General features: G+C 33.3%; 1 protein-coding gene across 4 annotated transcripts; it reads left to right on the forward strand.

The window, feature by feature from the left end:
- Positions 1 to 4841: 4841 nt before the first annotated feature.
- Positions 4842 to 14871, forward strand: LOC133800612 (urease accessory protein D). 4 transcript variants are annotated; one of them, XM_062238615.1, is made up of 8 exons: positions 4842 to 5074; positions 5179 to 5244; positions 5363 to 5437; positions 5606 to 5650; positions 5955 to 6188; positions 6808 to 6890; positions 7049 to 7217; positions 14685 to 14871. In XM_062238615.1, exons 1-8 carry the CDS (start codon positions 4976 to 4978, stop codon positions 14736 to 14738), a joined length of 825 nt encoding a protein of 274 aa, XP_062094599.1. In that variant the 5' UTR covers positions 4842 to 4975; the 3' UTR covers positions 14739 to 14871. The 4 variants fall into 4 exon arrangements, with proteins under 4 accessions (XP_062094599.1, XP_062094598.1, XP_062094597.1 ...); XM_062238614.1 differs by lacking the exon at positions 14685 to 14871 and adding an exon at positions 7848 to 8207; XM_062238613.1 differs by lacking the exon at positions 14685 to 14871 and adding an exon at positions 7879 to 8207 and having other exon boundaries at positions 4847 to 5074; positions 5615 to 5650.
- Positions 14872 to 16275: the final 1404 nt, after the last annotated feature.

Genomic DNA, 16275 nt, shown 5'->3' on the forward strand with positions numbered 1-16275 from the left:
CTGACGATTCCTTGATTGTCGTCACTGATTTTTGTGCCTGTTATGGCTTGATGAATATCTGGTTAATGTCTTATGAATATGTTATGATGTTATGATTTTCTTGCTGGGCCTCGACTCACGGGTACTACGTGATGCAGGTAAAGGCAAGGGTAAGACGGTTCAACCATGAGCTGGAGAGCTTTGAGGGCGAGGTGTACATTGTCAGTTACTCGTCCGCCATAGTCGAGGGATTGTACAGGGACGGAAACCTAAAATGTGTATTTTGCCATTAGAGTGGCCTTGATTGTATATAACTCTTGGAAATTTTGTAAATCTGTCCTTTAAACCCTGTTTTTGGGATCTCATGTACTAAATATTTGTTTTAATGAAAATTATTCATTTATTACCAAAATCTTTTAAACCTAACTTGTTTATGACTTTAGGGATCATATTTTCATTTAAATGACTTGATTAGAAAGTCCTGCACTAATTTAAATAATGGTGTGACGGTCTTGGTTATCCAGGGTGTTACAAAACTCTATCTATTTTATCTTTTTCTCATTTTTATTTTAATAATAATAATAATTTATCTTAATTAAAAATATCTATATAATAATAATAATAAATATATAAGTAAATAATCCGTCTATTTGTATTTTTAACATACTGACAAAACACACGATCTAAATGTTAATTTTTAACAATAAAAGATCCAAACGGGTAATCAACATTTTGACAAAACACAAGGTATATAAGTTAATTTTAAAAAATAAATGGTCTAAACGAGTAATCGGCTAAAATACAAAGTTCAAAATGGTGTGAACCCTTATAGAAAACATAAATTATATATATAAATTTATACAATTTACTTTTTATAAAGAACTTTTTAACACTTTGAATAAATACATGGTCCAAAGGTTTATTTTTAAAAATAAAGAGTTAAAACGAGTAATCGGCCAAAATATAGTGTTCAAATAACTGATCTTTCTATTCCTATTTTTAACATTTTGACATAACATGAGGTCCACAAATTAAATTTTAAAAATAAAATTCTCAACGGATAATTGGCTAAAATACAAGATTCAAAATGGTGTGAACCCTTACAGAAAACATAAAATATATATAATTTAATTTTTGCAAAAAATTTTGAACTTTTTTAATGAATACATGGTCCAAAGGTTAATTTTTAAAAATAAAGGGTCAAAACGAGTAATCGGCCAAAATACAATGTTCAAATAATCGATCTATGCATTCTTATATTTAATCTTTTGACAAAACACGAGGTTTAAAAGTTAATTTTAAAAAATAAAGGGTTCGAATGGGTAATCGGCCAAAATAAGTCTTACACAAAACATAAATTTTGTTATACATAATTTAGACGTTTTATAAATAAAAAATCACACAAAGCGTATAATCTTGATAAAGATAATAATTATAATAATAAAAATAAAAACACGCGTACAACAAGCTTTTTGGACTTTGTTTTCGATACTTTAATTTTTCAAATTTTTTCAAAAACCTGCAAGAGATTTGCTATACAATGAACACCATTATGAAAAAAAATTGTGGTCAAGAAGCCTTCACATGTCTATATAAAGAATATGTTGTACGAGTAGGGTGGAAATGAATCCCTACTATACAATCTCCCAAAAAAATATTTTAAAATATGTATAATTTTTAATAATTACAAAAAATTGTGCGAAGCGCGGTTATATTTTCTAATTATTTAATATATAATATGACATTATCAAAACAAAGGCATATGTTTAAATAGGCCAAAAAAGCAATCCGAAAAGCAATAGACATGAAAAATTCATATACCATATAAACAAACCTTTATTATAAAAATGGGCCCAGACTTCAATCAACACATCAAACGTATATATATACACACTGATATAAATTGGAAGAAGATAAAAAAAAATTGAATCATATGCATTAAAACAAATTCCAGCTACAATATTATTCAGAAAGATAAAAAAACCCCAATTTTAGAAAATTCCCAAATTTCTTAAACAATATCATCGAACCTTCAATTAATTCAGTAAACCTGTTTCTGATACCACTTGTTAGAATTTAAGAAACACTCAAGCAACATGCATAAATATCAATATTTCAATACATAATCCCAGATCCTAATCATGTTACTAAAATTATTTCTATATAAAATCCTAAATCATATTTCTATAGATCATTTGCTAAATCAAAGAAAAAGATGAACATAAGAGCGGAAGCACTAACCTGAGATTATTGTTGGAGATTGCAGAGAGGGTTTAGATCTTCTTATATAATAGTATCTCTATGAGAGAAGAGTCTCTCTTTTCATTTTTGTTAATGAGATAACAGAAAAAATAGAATGATACATATATATAGGAGACCACAACCTTAATTTATAATTAGTGATTTCCAATTTTGCCAATTATAAAATTAAAAATTCACTTTCCTGATCCTACATATTAAATTCATGACACTTTAATATCCTATGATATTTATAACATAATTAGTCTCTTAATTTTATATCACACTTTATAATAGCATTATACATTATACACATGTGCCCATAAAATATGATTTTAATCCAACAGAAAAAGTACTCTTAAGAATTTTCCTACAAAGCCAACAAGGGAATAAAAAAAAACTAGAACTTGTAATAGAGATTGACTGAATGAAATATAAGCAAAATCCCCCAGTGTGAGAGAGAGGTTTTGTTCAACAAAGGGGTTTCTGTAAAAGAAGTGAAAAAAAAATCGCTTCAAAAGAAACACTCAACACTGATTGAGTTTTTTCTTTTTAAAAAAATCATAAATAAGGGAAATTTGAGTTTTTATGGTGTACTAAGTAAAAAAAAATGTTAGGCGTTCTAATCATTTAAAAAAAATGTTAAATATTTTGATAATACTCAAAAATACCTCTCTCATAATTTTTGTCATCCACTTTCTCTTCTCTCTTCACTCTCTCTCCCTCAACCTATTCTTCTCAACTTTCTCTAGAAAAAAAAATTCAGAAGTAAGGTAAAATATAAAAGAACTCAATGTAATGACAAGTATTCCTCACTTATGACACTAAAATAGTGCATTTCAAACATATCTGGGCATGATTTTGGGGGTTTCTTTTGCGATTTTTTTTCTTCAGATGTGAAACTTTGAAATCTGTAGAAAATCGACGTAGTTCGATGGTGCTCAATGCCAACTCGATAAAGCCTTCAATCAAGATTTTCATGAAAAAATTGATGTTGCTCGATGGTGGTTCGACTGAGGTTCGATGGTATTCGATGCGATTCTTGCAAGATACGTAATTTTTCACTCGGGTGACCGTTTGTGGTGATTTGTTTTTTGATTTCGGGTATATTTTCAAGATCTACACGTTTGAGATGTGTATATACACATTTGAGAAATGTAAAAATTAAAAATAATGCAAAATGCAAAACATACCTCATGTTCAAGATATGTTTTGGTATGTTTCCAAGTTCTAAACTTTGAAAATGTGTATGTGAACATCTAAAACGTGTAGGTCTCAAAAAAATACACAAAACAAAAAAAATCACCCCAAACAGACACCCGAGTGAAAAACTATGTCTCTTACAAGAATTGCATTGAGCCACCATCAAGCAACCATCGAGCAACGTCAATTTTTTCGTGAAAATGTTGATTTTGAAGGCCCCGTCGAGCTGGTATCGAGCAACCATTGAGTTGGGCATGATTTTTGAGTTATTTTCCGATGGTTGCTCGAACCACCATCGAGCAACCATCGAGCAACGTCGATTTTTTCATGAAAATCTTGATTTTGAAAGCCCCATCGAGTTGGTATCGAACACCATCGAGCAACCATTGAGTTGGGCATGATTTTTGAGTTATTTTCAGATCTGAAAACTCCGAAATTTGTAGAAAATTGACTTTACTCGATTGTTGCTCGAAGGTGCTCGATACCAGCTCGATGGGGCCTTAAAAGTCAACATTTTTGTGAAAAAATCGACGTTGCTCGATGGTGGTTCGATGGTTGCTTGATGGTGGTTCAACGCAATTCTTGTAAGAGACATAATTTTTCACCCGGCTGTCCGTTTAGGGTGATTTTTATTATTTTGGGTATTTTTTGGAGATCTACACGTTTTATATGTTCACAGACACATTTTCAAAGTTTACAACTTGAAAACATACCAAAATATATATTGAACATGAGGTATGTTTTGCATTTTGTATTTTTTTTCAAGATTTACATTTCCCAATTGTGTATATACACATCTCAAATGTGTAGATCTTGAAAAAAAATACTAAAAAAAAAAATAACCCAAAACGGATACCTAAGTGAAAAATTACGTATCTTACAAGAATCGCATCGAACACCATCGAACCACCATCGAGCAACATCGATTTTTTTCATGCAAATCTTGATTTTAAAGGCCCCATCGAGTTAACATTGAGCACCATCGAACCACGTTGACTTTCTGCAAATTTGAAAGTTTCAGTTCTGAAAAAAAATCGCAAAAAAAAACCCAAAAAATCATTCCCAGATCTGTTCGAAATGTAATATTTTAGTGTCCTAAATGAAGAATGCTTACCGTTATATTGTGTTCTTTTATATTTTACCTTACCGATGGGTTTTTTTTCTAAAAAAAGAGTTGAGATGAATGAATTGAGGGAGAGAGAAGGAAGAGAAAAGAGAAAGTAGATAAGAAAAATCATGAAATGAGTATATTAAGTATTGTAAAAAAAAATAATTTAAATGTCTAACATTATTTTTACTCATAACCCTAAGCATAAATACTCAAATTTCCCCTAAATAATGCTACAGTACACACCGTATCTCCCAATCATTACTCAAAAAGTAAAACTGAGAGAGTTTGGGTCGGGTTTCCAACATATCAGATCGGGTTTTGCGACAAAAATAAAGGCCGCAATTGGGTTGTACTGCACCCACCCGACCTGAGTATTTAAAAGACTTGAACCCGTGTGCTTTATACTTCTTGGGGGTCTGGAGTGGGGAGAGAGAGAGGAGAGAGATGGAAACGGGAAGAGTGGCGGTTGAGAAAGTTGGAGGAAAGTCAATAGTGACAAGATGCTATTCAAAGTATCCCTTAAAATTCATAGTACCCAACAAGGTGTTTTTTGTGTGCATATATATGTAAATATATACAGACTTGATTTTGGATTGACACAATCTGAATTATTCCCCCTTAAACTTTTCCTTTATCTGATTCATTAGGTGGGTAACTCCAAAACGGATGCTGTTTGGATTTATAGCCTCACCTACGGTGGTGGCATTGTCTCTGTATGTTCCTTTCAATCTCTCTCTTTTATTTAGTTATCTTTGCTTGTTTGAAACTCTTTATGTATCTTTCTTTATTAAGTTTTTTAAAGGATATTGATGTGTGTGACATTGGGTGCAGGGAGATTCTATTTCATGTAATTTTACTGTTGGTGATGGCTGCACCGCTGTCTTGACTACTCAAGCTTCAACAAAGGTTAGCTTTCACTCCTCCATTCCATACCCTTATCATTATTTGTTTTCTTTTACTGATTTAGTAGCGTTTGTTATTGAGTTCATGCATCTCTAATGAGATTCTACTTCATTGGACCAAGTTTATTGTTTGGAAATCTCAAATGGGTTTTTCATATTTTTGGTTTTGGAGGTCTACAAGTCAATGGGATCAAAGTGCTCTGAGCAGGTCTTAGAGGTAACATCCTAACGACTTTTTATCCCAGTAACATTATTATTGTTTGAGCAAGGCTTCACCAGTTTAAAGTTTGACTCCATTTTTGTAGATTTTAGTTTCTCAAGTGCTCTTTAAATTTCCGCTCAATTTTTTTGTTTTTCATTGACAAATTTACAGGGCGTGTATAACTACTACTATCAAGACATAAGTAAAGTTTGCTTGCTTTAGAATATTGAAATTTTTTTGCAGTCAAAATCACTGACAGTCATTGAATTCCATAATTTAATATTGGAAGTGACAATGGCTAATTCATGCCATGCAGTAGGCGAGAGTGGGCAGTGATGCACTTTTGGCCATAATTCCAGATCCTGTTACATGTTTTTCCACAGCAAGGTACACTCAAAAACAAATCTTTAGGATGGTTGGTGACTCAAGTCTACTCGTGGTTGATTGGGTTACCAGTGGGCGCCATGAAAGTGGTGAAAAGTGGGATTTTGATATGTACAAGAGCACTAATAACATATTCCTTGAAGATGATGAGCCTCTGTTTCTTGATACGGTAATTGAGTTTTTCAATTGATTTTCAATTTTTTAGCTTGCTAATCTATTACTTTTTCAAATTAATTGTAATGATGTGTTATGTCCCCCCAAGTGTAATTGGTTTAGGTTGGTTCTTGATTAGTATAGTGCTCATTAATCATTACGCTTTATGTTATAATTTATATTATTTCATTTTCTTCCCTTTTGGTGACATGACTGTCTCATTTCTACATTTATTCTTGAAAGTCAAGTGTAATTTTGTTTAAGAACCTGCAATATTGCCTGAATTTATTCAGATGGAACAAGTAGAGGCACTATGAATTGAACTCATATGGAATTTCTGTTCAGACCATTTTGAAATTTCTTCATCACTTTGGTTTTACTTCGTTTCTGGACCTTGTTATTGTTACATGGATTATTATGAAACCCGTGTAGTTAGGGACTAATTAAGTTATTTTCTCTCTTGTTCATTATTATTTTTCCACACGGCATTGTGATTTGAGTTTTTGCGTTTGGTATATTTTTAAACATTGTAAAAAATGTTGGAAATTGAAGGTAAGCATCATGAATGAGCGAATTCTGATGTATTTTTTTTTAATTATTTCTCTTCTCGTAATGGTCTAGCTTTTCTTGCACAGATGCTTCTAGAGAAAGGAAGCATTTCTTCTATTGCAGAGCGTATGCAGGACTACCAAGTGATTGCAATGGTTGTATTTTGGGGGTTAGTTGTGCATATAGATGTTCTGAAGCTTCTCTACCACCTTATTTTACATCACATTTGTTTATTTATCCACATGGATTAGAGTAAGATAAACATATCAAATACAAGTGAATTGATGTCTTTTTTATTTTATTTTTTGTTTTGTTGCTTTGTGGTAGACCTAAGATGAAACATATTCAAAACCAAGTTCAAGAAGATGTGAGAAAAATAATGACAGAGCAGTTACAATTTTCGTCTCCTGCCTCAGTTCACAAAAGGAAAAGAAACTCTAATCATTGCATTAACCAGCCGAACTTTATTGCTTCCTCAAGTGTTTTTGGTTCTGAGGTATGTCATTTAATGCTAGCATGAAAGCTTTCAGTAGCTGCAAAAATAGATAGAAATTATGCTTGCTATTTTAAGTTTATTCTATGAAACAAATTCAGATGCCTAGCACTACAATGAAAATCCAATTAAATGCTTTTTGACTTAATCAAATATGATTCTTGTTTGATTCTGTCAACAAAAGCTACATAGTATATTCATTCACCACCACGAGTTCTTTCGAAACCCTTTTGAGCCATGTCAACTCGCAAACTAACAGATCTGCCACTCTCATTAGAAGAGACAAGCCACCCTATTGTGACATAGATTGGTTATATTTACAGAGCTGATTTCCTATGGAGTATTTTACTTGGCATACATTCATGCTCTCCCAATCTCTGGGTAAGAGACATGCTTACTATTAAATTTCCCTTAATAGAAATGGATGGTCTAAGAAACCAAATCTCATGTTGTCTTTCCTGAAGATGCATCTCATCAGAAAAAGATGAAAGAATTTATGGAATGTTATTTAACCCAAATCTGAGCCGGTGTCTGTGTTCTGCTCTCAACCATCTAACTATATTCTCTCTGATAGTTCTCAACTAAATACATTCCTTACAGTGTTTTGGTTCCTCTATTCTATCATCTTTTCAGATAAATGAAATAGTTTCTCATATATGCACAGGGGAAAGGGGTTGTTGTTCGAATAGTTGCCACGACAACTGAATCTGCATACCGATTCTTACGGCATCAGTTAGCTAGCTTGGAACCACTACTTGGAGTATTACCATATAACTGAATATTATTCGAATATGTATATTTTAATCAAACGACAGGTTTTTACACTTCCATTTTAAGTGCTCCATAACCTGGATAAATATTTTTGGAGTACTTTTTTCTTAATGGAGTTTGCTCACCACCTGTACAATTCATAAAAATATCTTCAGTAATAATAACTGTATACATATACAGTAACCATTAGTCAAACTTAATAGAGGAATATATTGTTAGTTAGTGAGATGTATGATTACTGGTAGTATTGTAAAGTTTGTTACATTTTCTTTTTTTTTTGCCTTGGACTAGTGCCAGACCCTTCTTCATTCTTGTATATATTTCCTCATTCTGTAATTTCTTGAGATACTCATGAAGATTTTTTTCCAGGCTATTCCAGCCTGGTCTTCTTTACACTACAATGGTAACATAAGAATTTTTTCGCTTCTCTATCCTCTTCTTCTCTGTAAATGGCCAAAGGCAAACAAACTCAAAGTTCTACCTCTTTTTCCTTGGACGATAGCAGCAGTCCCTACTTTGTACACAATGATGATACCGGTCTTATTCATGTTTCTCATCCTGTCACTGGTGAGTCAGTCTTTTTCTCATGGCTCTCCACACCAAAAATAAAGCCGTCTTTGTTGATGATTCAAGCAACATATTTATGGACAATTCTGAGTTCATCAAGCACCCTTTTTATTCAAATCCCTTCACATATTCTATGAGCTAAGGCACGAAATTCAGCCTCTGCGTTATTGCGAGCAACAACCTGATGCTTTTTACTCTGCCAAGTAACTAAATGACCCCATATATAGGAACAATAACCAGAAGTTGATTTTCGATCAATAGGGGACCCGCCTAATCTGAATCAGTATAAAAAGTGAGCGATTGAGTGTCTTCTTAAACATGAGCCATTTTCCAGGATCGTTTTTAAGATATTTTAGAATTCGATAGAAGGCTTCCATGTGTCCCTTCGAAGGATTACTTAGGAATTGGCTTACTACACTGACAACAAAGCTTATATCTGGGCGAGTATGTGTTAGGTACATCAACTTTCCTACAAGACGTTGGAACTTCCCTCTATCCACAACTATTCCTTCACCCCGAGCCTCCAATTTAATGTACGGATCCATAGGTGTCTCCACTAGTTTGCACCCACTAATTCCCGTCTCTCTTAGAAGGTCCAAAACTTATTTGCGTTGGGAAAGTGAGATACCATGGCTGGGACGAGCAACTTCCATTCCAAAGAAGTAACTCAAGTGCCCAAGATCCTTGATCTCAAACTCCTTAGAAAGCAAGTGCTTTAGATGACTGATTTCCTCATGATTTCCAGTAACTACTATATCATCAACATACACTATCAATATAGCAATTCTACTATCAGCCGAGTGTTTAACAAATTAAGTATGGTCAACTTGACACTGTGAGTACCCATCTATTTTAAGTACTCTAGCAAACCTCTCAAACCAAGCTTGATGTGATTGTTTGAGTCTATCAAGAGATTTGCGAAGCTTACATGCCTTGTTCTTTGAGCGGTTACTTTCAAAACCTGGTGGAACATCCATATATACCTCTTCCATAAGATCTCCATTTACGAATGCATTTTTCACATCTAACTAATACAATGGCCAATCTTAATTCACTACGACTGATAAGATGACTCGAACTATGTTTAATTTGGTTACAGGAGCAAAAGTCTCTTGATAGTCAATTCCATAAGATTAGGTGAAACCTCTAGCCACCAAGCGAGCTTTGAACCTTTCTACGCTCTCATCAACCTTTTGTTTTACTGAAAAAAATCTATTTACATCCCACGGTCTTCTTTTTAGAAGGTAAATCAGCAATAACCCATGTCCCATTCTTTTCAAGGGCTCGAATCTGCTCTAGTGCAGTAGCCTTCCATTTAGCTAATAGTAGAGCTTCATGAGTAGTCTTGGGAATTTGAATCTGATCAAGGAGCGAGATGAAAGCTCTAAAGTTCTGAGACAAATTTGAATATGATTAATAGATTCGAAGTGGGTGTTGAGTGCATGATCGAACTCCTTTTCTCTAAGCAATTGGCTTGTTTAAGTCTGAATCACACTCAACAGCAAAGTCAAGTTTAGTCTCCTTACAAAATCTCAGGATTGATTGGTCTCGGATTAGACTCGTGGCTTTGTTGAATTGGCACAGGTTGTTCACATGTTTGCTTACTTGTGTAGACCTTGATATTATTGTCTGGAGTAAGAAGAGGAATAGACTTGAATGGAGATTCGGGATGTACAGATTTATGAGTAGTTGATGACTTTTCTAGAGGCGTTGAACTAGACACTTGAAGTTTTGGAATTGATGAATGGAGTGTCTGAGTAATTGGCAGATTTGAATTTTTAAGTGATGGTCATTCCCAATTCTGTGATTCATGACTGTAATTCTCCCCTTGAATCACAGAGTTGGAGAAGTATGGAAGGTGTTCAAAGAAGGTAACATCCATTGAGTGAAAGAATTTCTTGGAAGTAGAACAATAACATTTGTATCCCTTCTTAGGTGAGTATCCAATAAAGATGCATTCGGTGGTTCTTGCATCCAATTTACCTCGATTTTAACTATGAATATGAACAAATGAACTACATTCGAAGAATTTGAGAGGAATTTGTGAAACCAAATGAGATTTCAAAAAGTATTCTAGGAATATTTGCATTGGAGCTTTGAACTTTAGAATTCTAGAAGGCATCCTATGGATAAGATATGTTGCAACAAGCACTGCTTCCCCCCAAAATCTCTTAGGAACAGTAGAAGTGGAGAGCAAAGATCGAGCCACCTAAGCAGATGTCTATTTTTGTGCTCTGCCACACCATTTTGTTGTGGTGTGTCCACGCATGAACTTTGATGAATAATACCATGGAACAAAAGGTAAGAACCAAGAATGGAATTGAAGAAATCTCTTGCATTATCAGTTTTGAGTACTTGAATACTCATTTGTGATTGGGTTTGAACCATAGCACAAAAGTTTTTGAAAATTTGACTTGTTTCAGATTTTTCTTTCATAAGAAAAGTCTAACTTAGACGTGTGTGATCATCTACCAATAACAAGAACCATCGGGCATTTGTGATGTTGGAGATTTTTGTAGGTCTCCAAATATCACCATGGATGAGAGAAAAAGGATGGCTCCATTTATAAGGCCGAGGAGAATAGTTACCACGGGTATGCTTTGAAAATTGGCAAATATCACAATGAAACACGCTTGGATTTTTAAAGAAGTGCTTTGAATACATAAAATTAGGATGACCTAATCAATAGTGCCACAACATAATTACACTATCTTTACTAGACTCGGAACTGACAGTTTGACACTGAGGACTAAGAACATGACATGAGGAGCAATTGTCTACTTTGAGGATATGTATGCCTGCGCTAATCGTCCGCCCCGAACCCATATCCCGAAACACACAAGTTGGTTAAGAATTTAGTTTCATAATTCAAATATTTATTAAGCTTGCTAACCGAGAGCAGATTACAATCAAGATCAGGGACAAATAGAACTGAGTAAAGAGTCAAGGTTTTAGAGAGTTGTATGGTTCCTTTTCCAGCTACTTTGGCATGGGAACCGTTATCTATACAAACGGTATGAAGACTCTGATTTGGAGAAAATTGAGAGAAAAGTGACTTGTCGCTTGTCATGTGATTTGATGTGCTGAAATCAACAATCCAAGGGGTAGAAGATGACTTTGCTATGTGCAGGGAATGATTATCATATCCTTGCTGAGTGGCTCCCCCTAAACCAAGAGCCATGGTTGATTGAGATAGCTTGTTGAGTAGTTGTTGAAGCATCTCGAGTTGATCTTCTGTGAAAGGTGTCTGGGTTACTGTCTTTCCAGCTTCAATTGAGACCATATTGCTCTGAGTATCGCTATCTTGTCTCGGTTTCCAATCCAGTGGCTTGTCGTGCAACTTCCAACAAGTCTCCTTGTAGTGTCCAGGTTTTTTACAGTGATCACACCATGGTCTACCTTTACAAGACCAATTGTCATGGTATTGAGGCTCCCCACTAGTATTATATGTTGTTGGGTCTAGTATGGCCTGATCTTTAAGGGCACCAAAGCTAATCCATCTATTCCAAGAGCAGTTTTAGGTTGTCCCATCATAACTTTCTGGGGACTTTCCTCTCTATGAACCTCAGAAAAAGCCTCCTGAAGACTAGGTAGAGGTTTGGTACTGAGTATACGACCTCTCTCCTCATCTAAGGACTTATTAAGGCCCAAAAGAAACTTGAATACATGTCTTTTCTCAGTGATTTGTTTGAATTGATTGTTGTCATCGGGACACCTCCAGACAAAGATCTCAAAGAGATCTAGTAGATGCTAACACTGATTTAGGGCAAAGAAATAGGTGGTAACTGAGCTTTTGCCTTGTCGAAGATCATGGAGGAGGTTTTCCACATGAAAAGTCAAGAAGTATTGTCTTTGCTAGAATAGGTATCTCGGGTTGCCTCCCAATTATCTTGCATCGTTTTGTTGAGGAGAAAATTTTCACTGACTTTGGTTGTCATTGAGTTGATTAGCAAAGACATCACCAAGTCGTTCTCTGCATGCTAGCCCCTATACCGCTGGTCAACAACATTTGGTTAAATGACAGCCCCAGTTAGATAGTCGTCACGACCTCGACCACTGATGAACATCATAATGGATTGGGACCATTGAAGATAATTGTGACCATTGAGTTTGTGATTGGTCACTGGGATAATGGTACTATCGGATGGGGGTGGAATGACAGGAATTGAAGGATTTTGAGTATTAGTGGTCAAAGAGGGGTCACCACTTTTGGAGATGTTTTTTTGATGTCAGCCATTGAAGAAAAGAGCAACAAAAAAAAAAAAAAACAGTAGATGAGGATGAAAAATGATGAGGAACAACTTTAGAGGGACTGGATTTCTGAAGTGCAGGTACACTTGCACATATTAGTTTATTTTTTTACATGTTGGGGTGGTGGTGTGAAAATTATATGTGCAAGTGTACACAGTCCAACACAAGTAATATAATGATAAGTGAATCGTCTCCACAGGGATTGGTATTAAAAAGTTCAATGTAAACACCAATTAATTACAACTTAGAAATTTAAGAAACTGAATTGAGTGGTTGTTGAAACTAAAATAGAAGGAAAGAAATTACAATATGCTTAAAATTAACCACAAGTTCTAGAGAAATAACAGCAAGAAGAATTATCTATGGAAAAATTGGACTTGAATAGCTAAATCCCCCTATGTCAAAAACTGCCCAGAATGCTATAGCATTAAATTTAGCAAATCGCACCAGAGTTAACTAGAATTCCCAATATGCTCACCAGATTTTTCCAAAACTCGTGAATATAGTTCTACCATCCAATTAAATATATTCCTATATCAAATCAGACTTAAGAACACAAATAACAGCACCAATTCTCAAAAGTTATGCAAGGTAAGTAAAATATTCCTATTCTACTCACTAAGAACAACCTAACAATGGTTATGCTCTTGCATCATTCAAGTACAAACTACTACATTCAACCTTTCCAGAATTAAATCTAGCTTAATAATCTGCCATTGTTGGCCAAACAACAACAAACAATAATCATGAACAACACTTGAATGAACAATGGTGAATTTACGTAAATATGCATTTAAACTTTAATAACTATGACATAGGGTTCTTTAACCATTCAAGTCTCAAAAAGCTTAGCTCATAGCTAAATTAGTATCCAAAATATGAAATGGAAAATTGATATCCATGAGTTCTAAAATAGCTATTCTAAATTAGGAAATACAAAAATTAAAGAAGAAGAGTAAATGGGACAAATCAGATATAGTTGGTGTGTGAATCCTCCTTGTCCTTCTCGTTCCCCTTCAACAATTGTACTTCTCTATATTTTTCTCTCTGTTTTTTCTGTACTTTTTTCTTCTGATAGTCCTTCAATGGCTGCCACTAAGGTGATACGGCTGGTACTCCCATTTTTCCAAAATTAGGGTACAAAACATCATGTCTCCAATTAGAAAGCCCACCTTCTTTTCCTCCACTTAGGCCCACTAAATTGGACCACTTTTCTGCCCAAAAATAACTCCAGCTGGCGCCAGTTATGGACCCATGCCACCTGGCCACGAATTAAAAAGAAATGACACAGCTGCCTTTAATTTCCACGTCAGCAAGTGAGCTCCAGCATGCTGCAGCATGAATTTTAGCAATCTGGAAAGTTTCAGCTTTTGCTTCCAAACCAAGCTTCCAATTTTTTCTTCTTCAATCCTTCCATGGATCGCTTGATTCCCTTTTTACACAGAAAACTAGAACTAGATTAGTTATTTAATTCCAATTTAAACCCAAAATATTGTAAGACTCCAATGTTAGATCAACTAATTATATAGATAGATAACTACTTAAAATTAACAAACAAACACCAAAATCATCACTCTTTTTATGCATAATTAAGTGTAAAAGTCAAATAAATAACTCTATATCATAGAGTTATCAGGTGGCAAAAGTAAATGCTTTGCTCACAATGGTTGTTGGTTTGCAAAAATATTTTGGTTACAAAGATCCTTGAATTTAGAGATAGGTTAAATGGTTCAAATAATATTATCCAATCAACTTCGTTGTCGTCTGGTTGATATATCTTAATTAATTTCATAATTTTACAATATGAAACACTATCTGGTTGGTATATGTGTATCTAATTTTATTTATTTATTTATTGTTTTGTACAACAACTATGTGAAGCATCTCAAATTTCTGAAGACCAAAATCAAGATATCATTGTTAGTAGTAATGTAATCAATAATTAGGGAGATATGGAGTAGTATTTTGGTTTACTTTTGTATTTTTATATTGTTGATCGAAATAAGTTTGTTTAATTTCCAATGTGGCATTTTAAATATTATTTGGTGTAAGTATATGTAATTTCCAATGAACTAATTGAAATATATATTTTTAATTTCTTTAACGTATTAAATTTTAATTTCAAAATTATTATTTCGAATTTGAGATTTTATTATTTAAATCTTATATTGGAAATCATAACTAATTAATGATTTTTTATGTACCATAAAATAATGAATGACTATTGGTTTTTCTAACAATAATAGAACATCAAAACAAAAATAAGAAATAAAATTTTCCATATTACAGTATAAAATACAAATTTAAAAAGAAAAAACAACTTTGATTTATGCCAAACTACTTTGATTATAGGTAAAATGAATCAATACAACTCTTCATTTTTTTCTCAAAAAATATTAACTTAATTAATTTCATTTTTTTTTCCATAAACTACAAAACAATACAACTTTTCAAATTTTCCATTTTCATAACCAATAACTATTGATATTCTTTACCTTGAAAATAGAAAATTAATTGAATTTTTTTTTAAAGCATTAATTTTGCCATGTGTTAATTAAAAAAAAAAATCGGCTAGCATTAAAAAACTATTTTGATTTTTTTTTAAAAGAAGTATTTCTTTGTATTCTCTTGGGAAAATCAAATTATGTTGTGAAATTAGATATTTATTCATTACTCCTATATTGCCCAATAAGTAAATACATTCATTTAATATAATTGGTTAGGTAATTTATAAAATCCATTAATTTAGAGATTGCTTAATGGTAAATTGTTAATTATTAATTAAAATTTTAAATTGAAAACTGAAAAATTAATATACAATTTTGGCATTAATTTTAAAAAAAAATTGGACAATTTCACTCCAACAAAATTATTAACATTATTATAGTAAGACCCAAAAAGAAATAAAAGTTTCTATTCATAACAAATCCTAATAAGAAAATGTCCATAAAAAAGTTAAAACATAATAGAATAAAAATATTATAGTAAGACCTAAGGAAACACATAGAAACAATAAATTTAAAACAAAACAAAAAAAATACTGGAAGCATTTTAGAAATTGTCATTCTTCTTTGTCATCTTCTTCTCCTTCTCCTTCAAATATTTCCCCCACACCTCGTTCTTTTTCCTCTCTGCATCAAAATAGTTGGCCACTGATTCATGGAGAGTTTGCATCGCAAAGGTGCATCTTGTCATCTCTCGAACAAATTCATCCATGTTGTTCTTCAATTCAAGTAGACGACTGACATTTTTATTAAATTTTTGGAACATAATATCGAAATATATTTCATTTAGATTGTACTCTAGTTGAGCATCAAGTGGATTCACATCTTTTTCACCACCGCTAAACTTCTCAGTCTTGATATTCTTCAATTGAGACTTTGTATCATTGTCAAACTTCTCAACCTTGATCTTCTTCAATGAAGAATTTACTTCATCATCTTTGGAATGAAAGGGTGAAGAGTTATCTTCA

This window comes from Humulus lupulus, chromosome 9 (assembly GCF_963169125.1).
Source record: "Humulus lupulus chromosome 9, drHumLupu1.1, whole genome shotgun sequence".
In the NCBI taxonomy this organism is placed as follows: Eukaryota; Viridiplantae; Streptophyta; class Magnoliopsida; order Rosales; family Cannabaceae; genus Humulus; species Humulus lupulus.

What these genes read in the sequence shown, in the direction of transcription:
- LOC133800612 (XM_062238612.1), top strand. Translation starts at nt 4,976, where the DNA reads ATGGAAACGGGAAGAGTGGCGGTTGAGAAAGTTGGAGGAAAGTCAATA. An exon ending in ACGGTGGTGGCATTGTCTCT is followed by an intron (nt 5,245 to 5,362) that starts GTATGTTCCTTT and finishes CATTGGGTGCAG; the next exon opens with GGAGATTCTATTTCATGTAA. An exon ending in AGCCTCTGTTTCTTGATACG is followed by an intron (nt 6,189 to 6,807) that starts GTAATTGAGTTT and finishes TTTCTTGCACAG; the next exon opens with ATGCTTCTAGAGAAAGGAAG.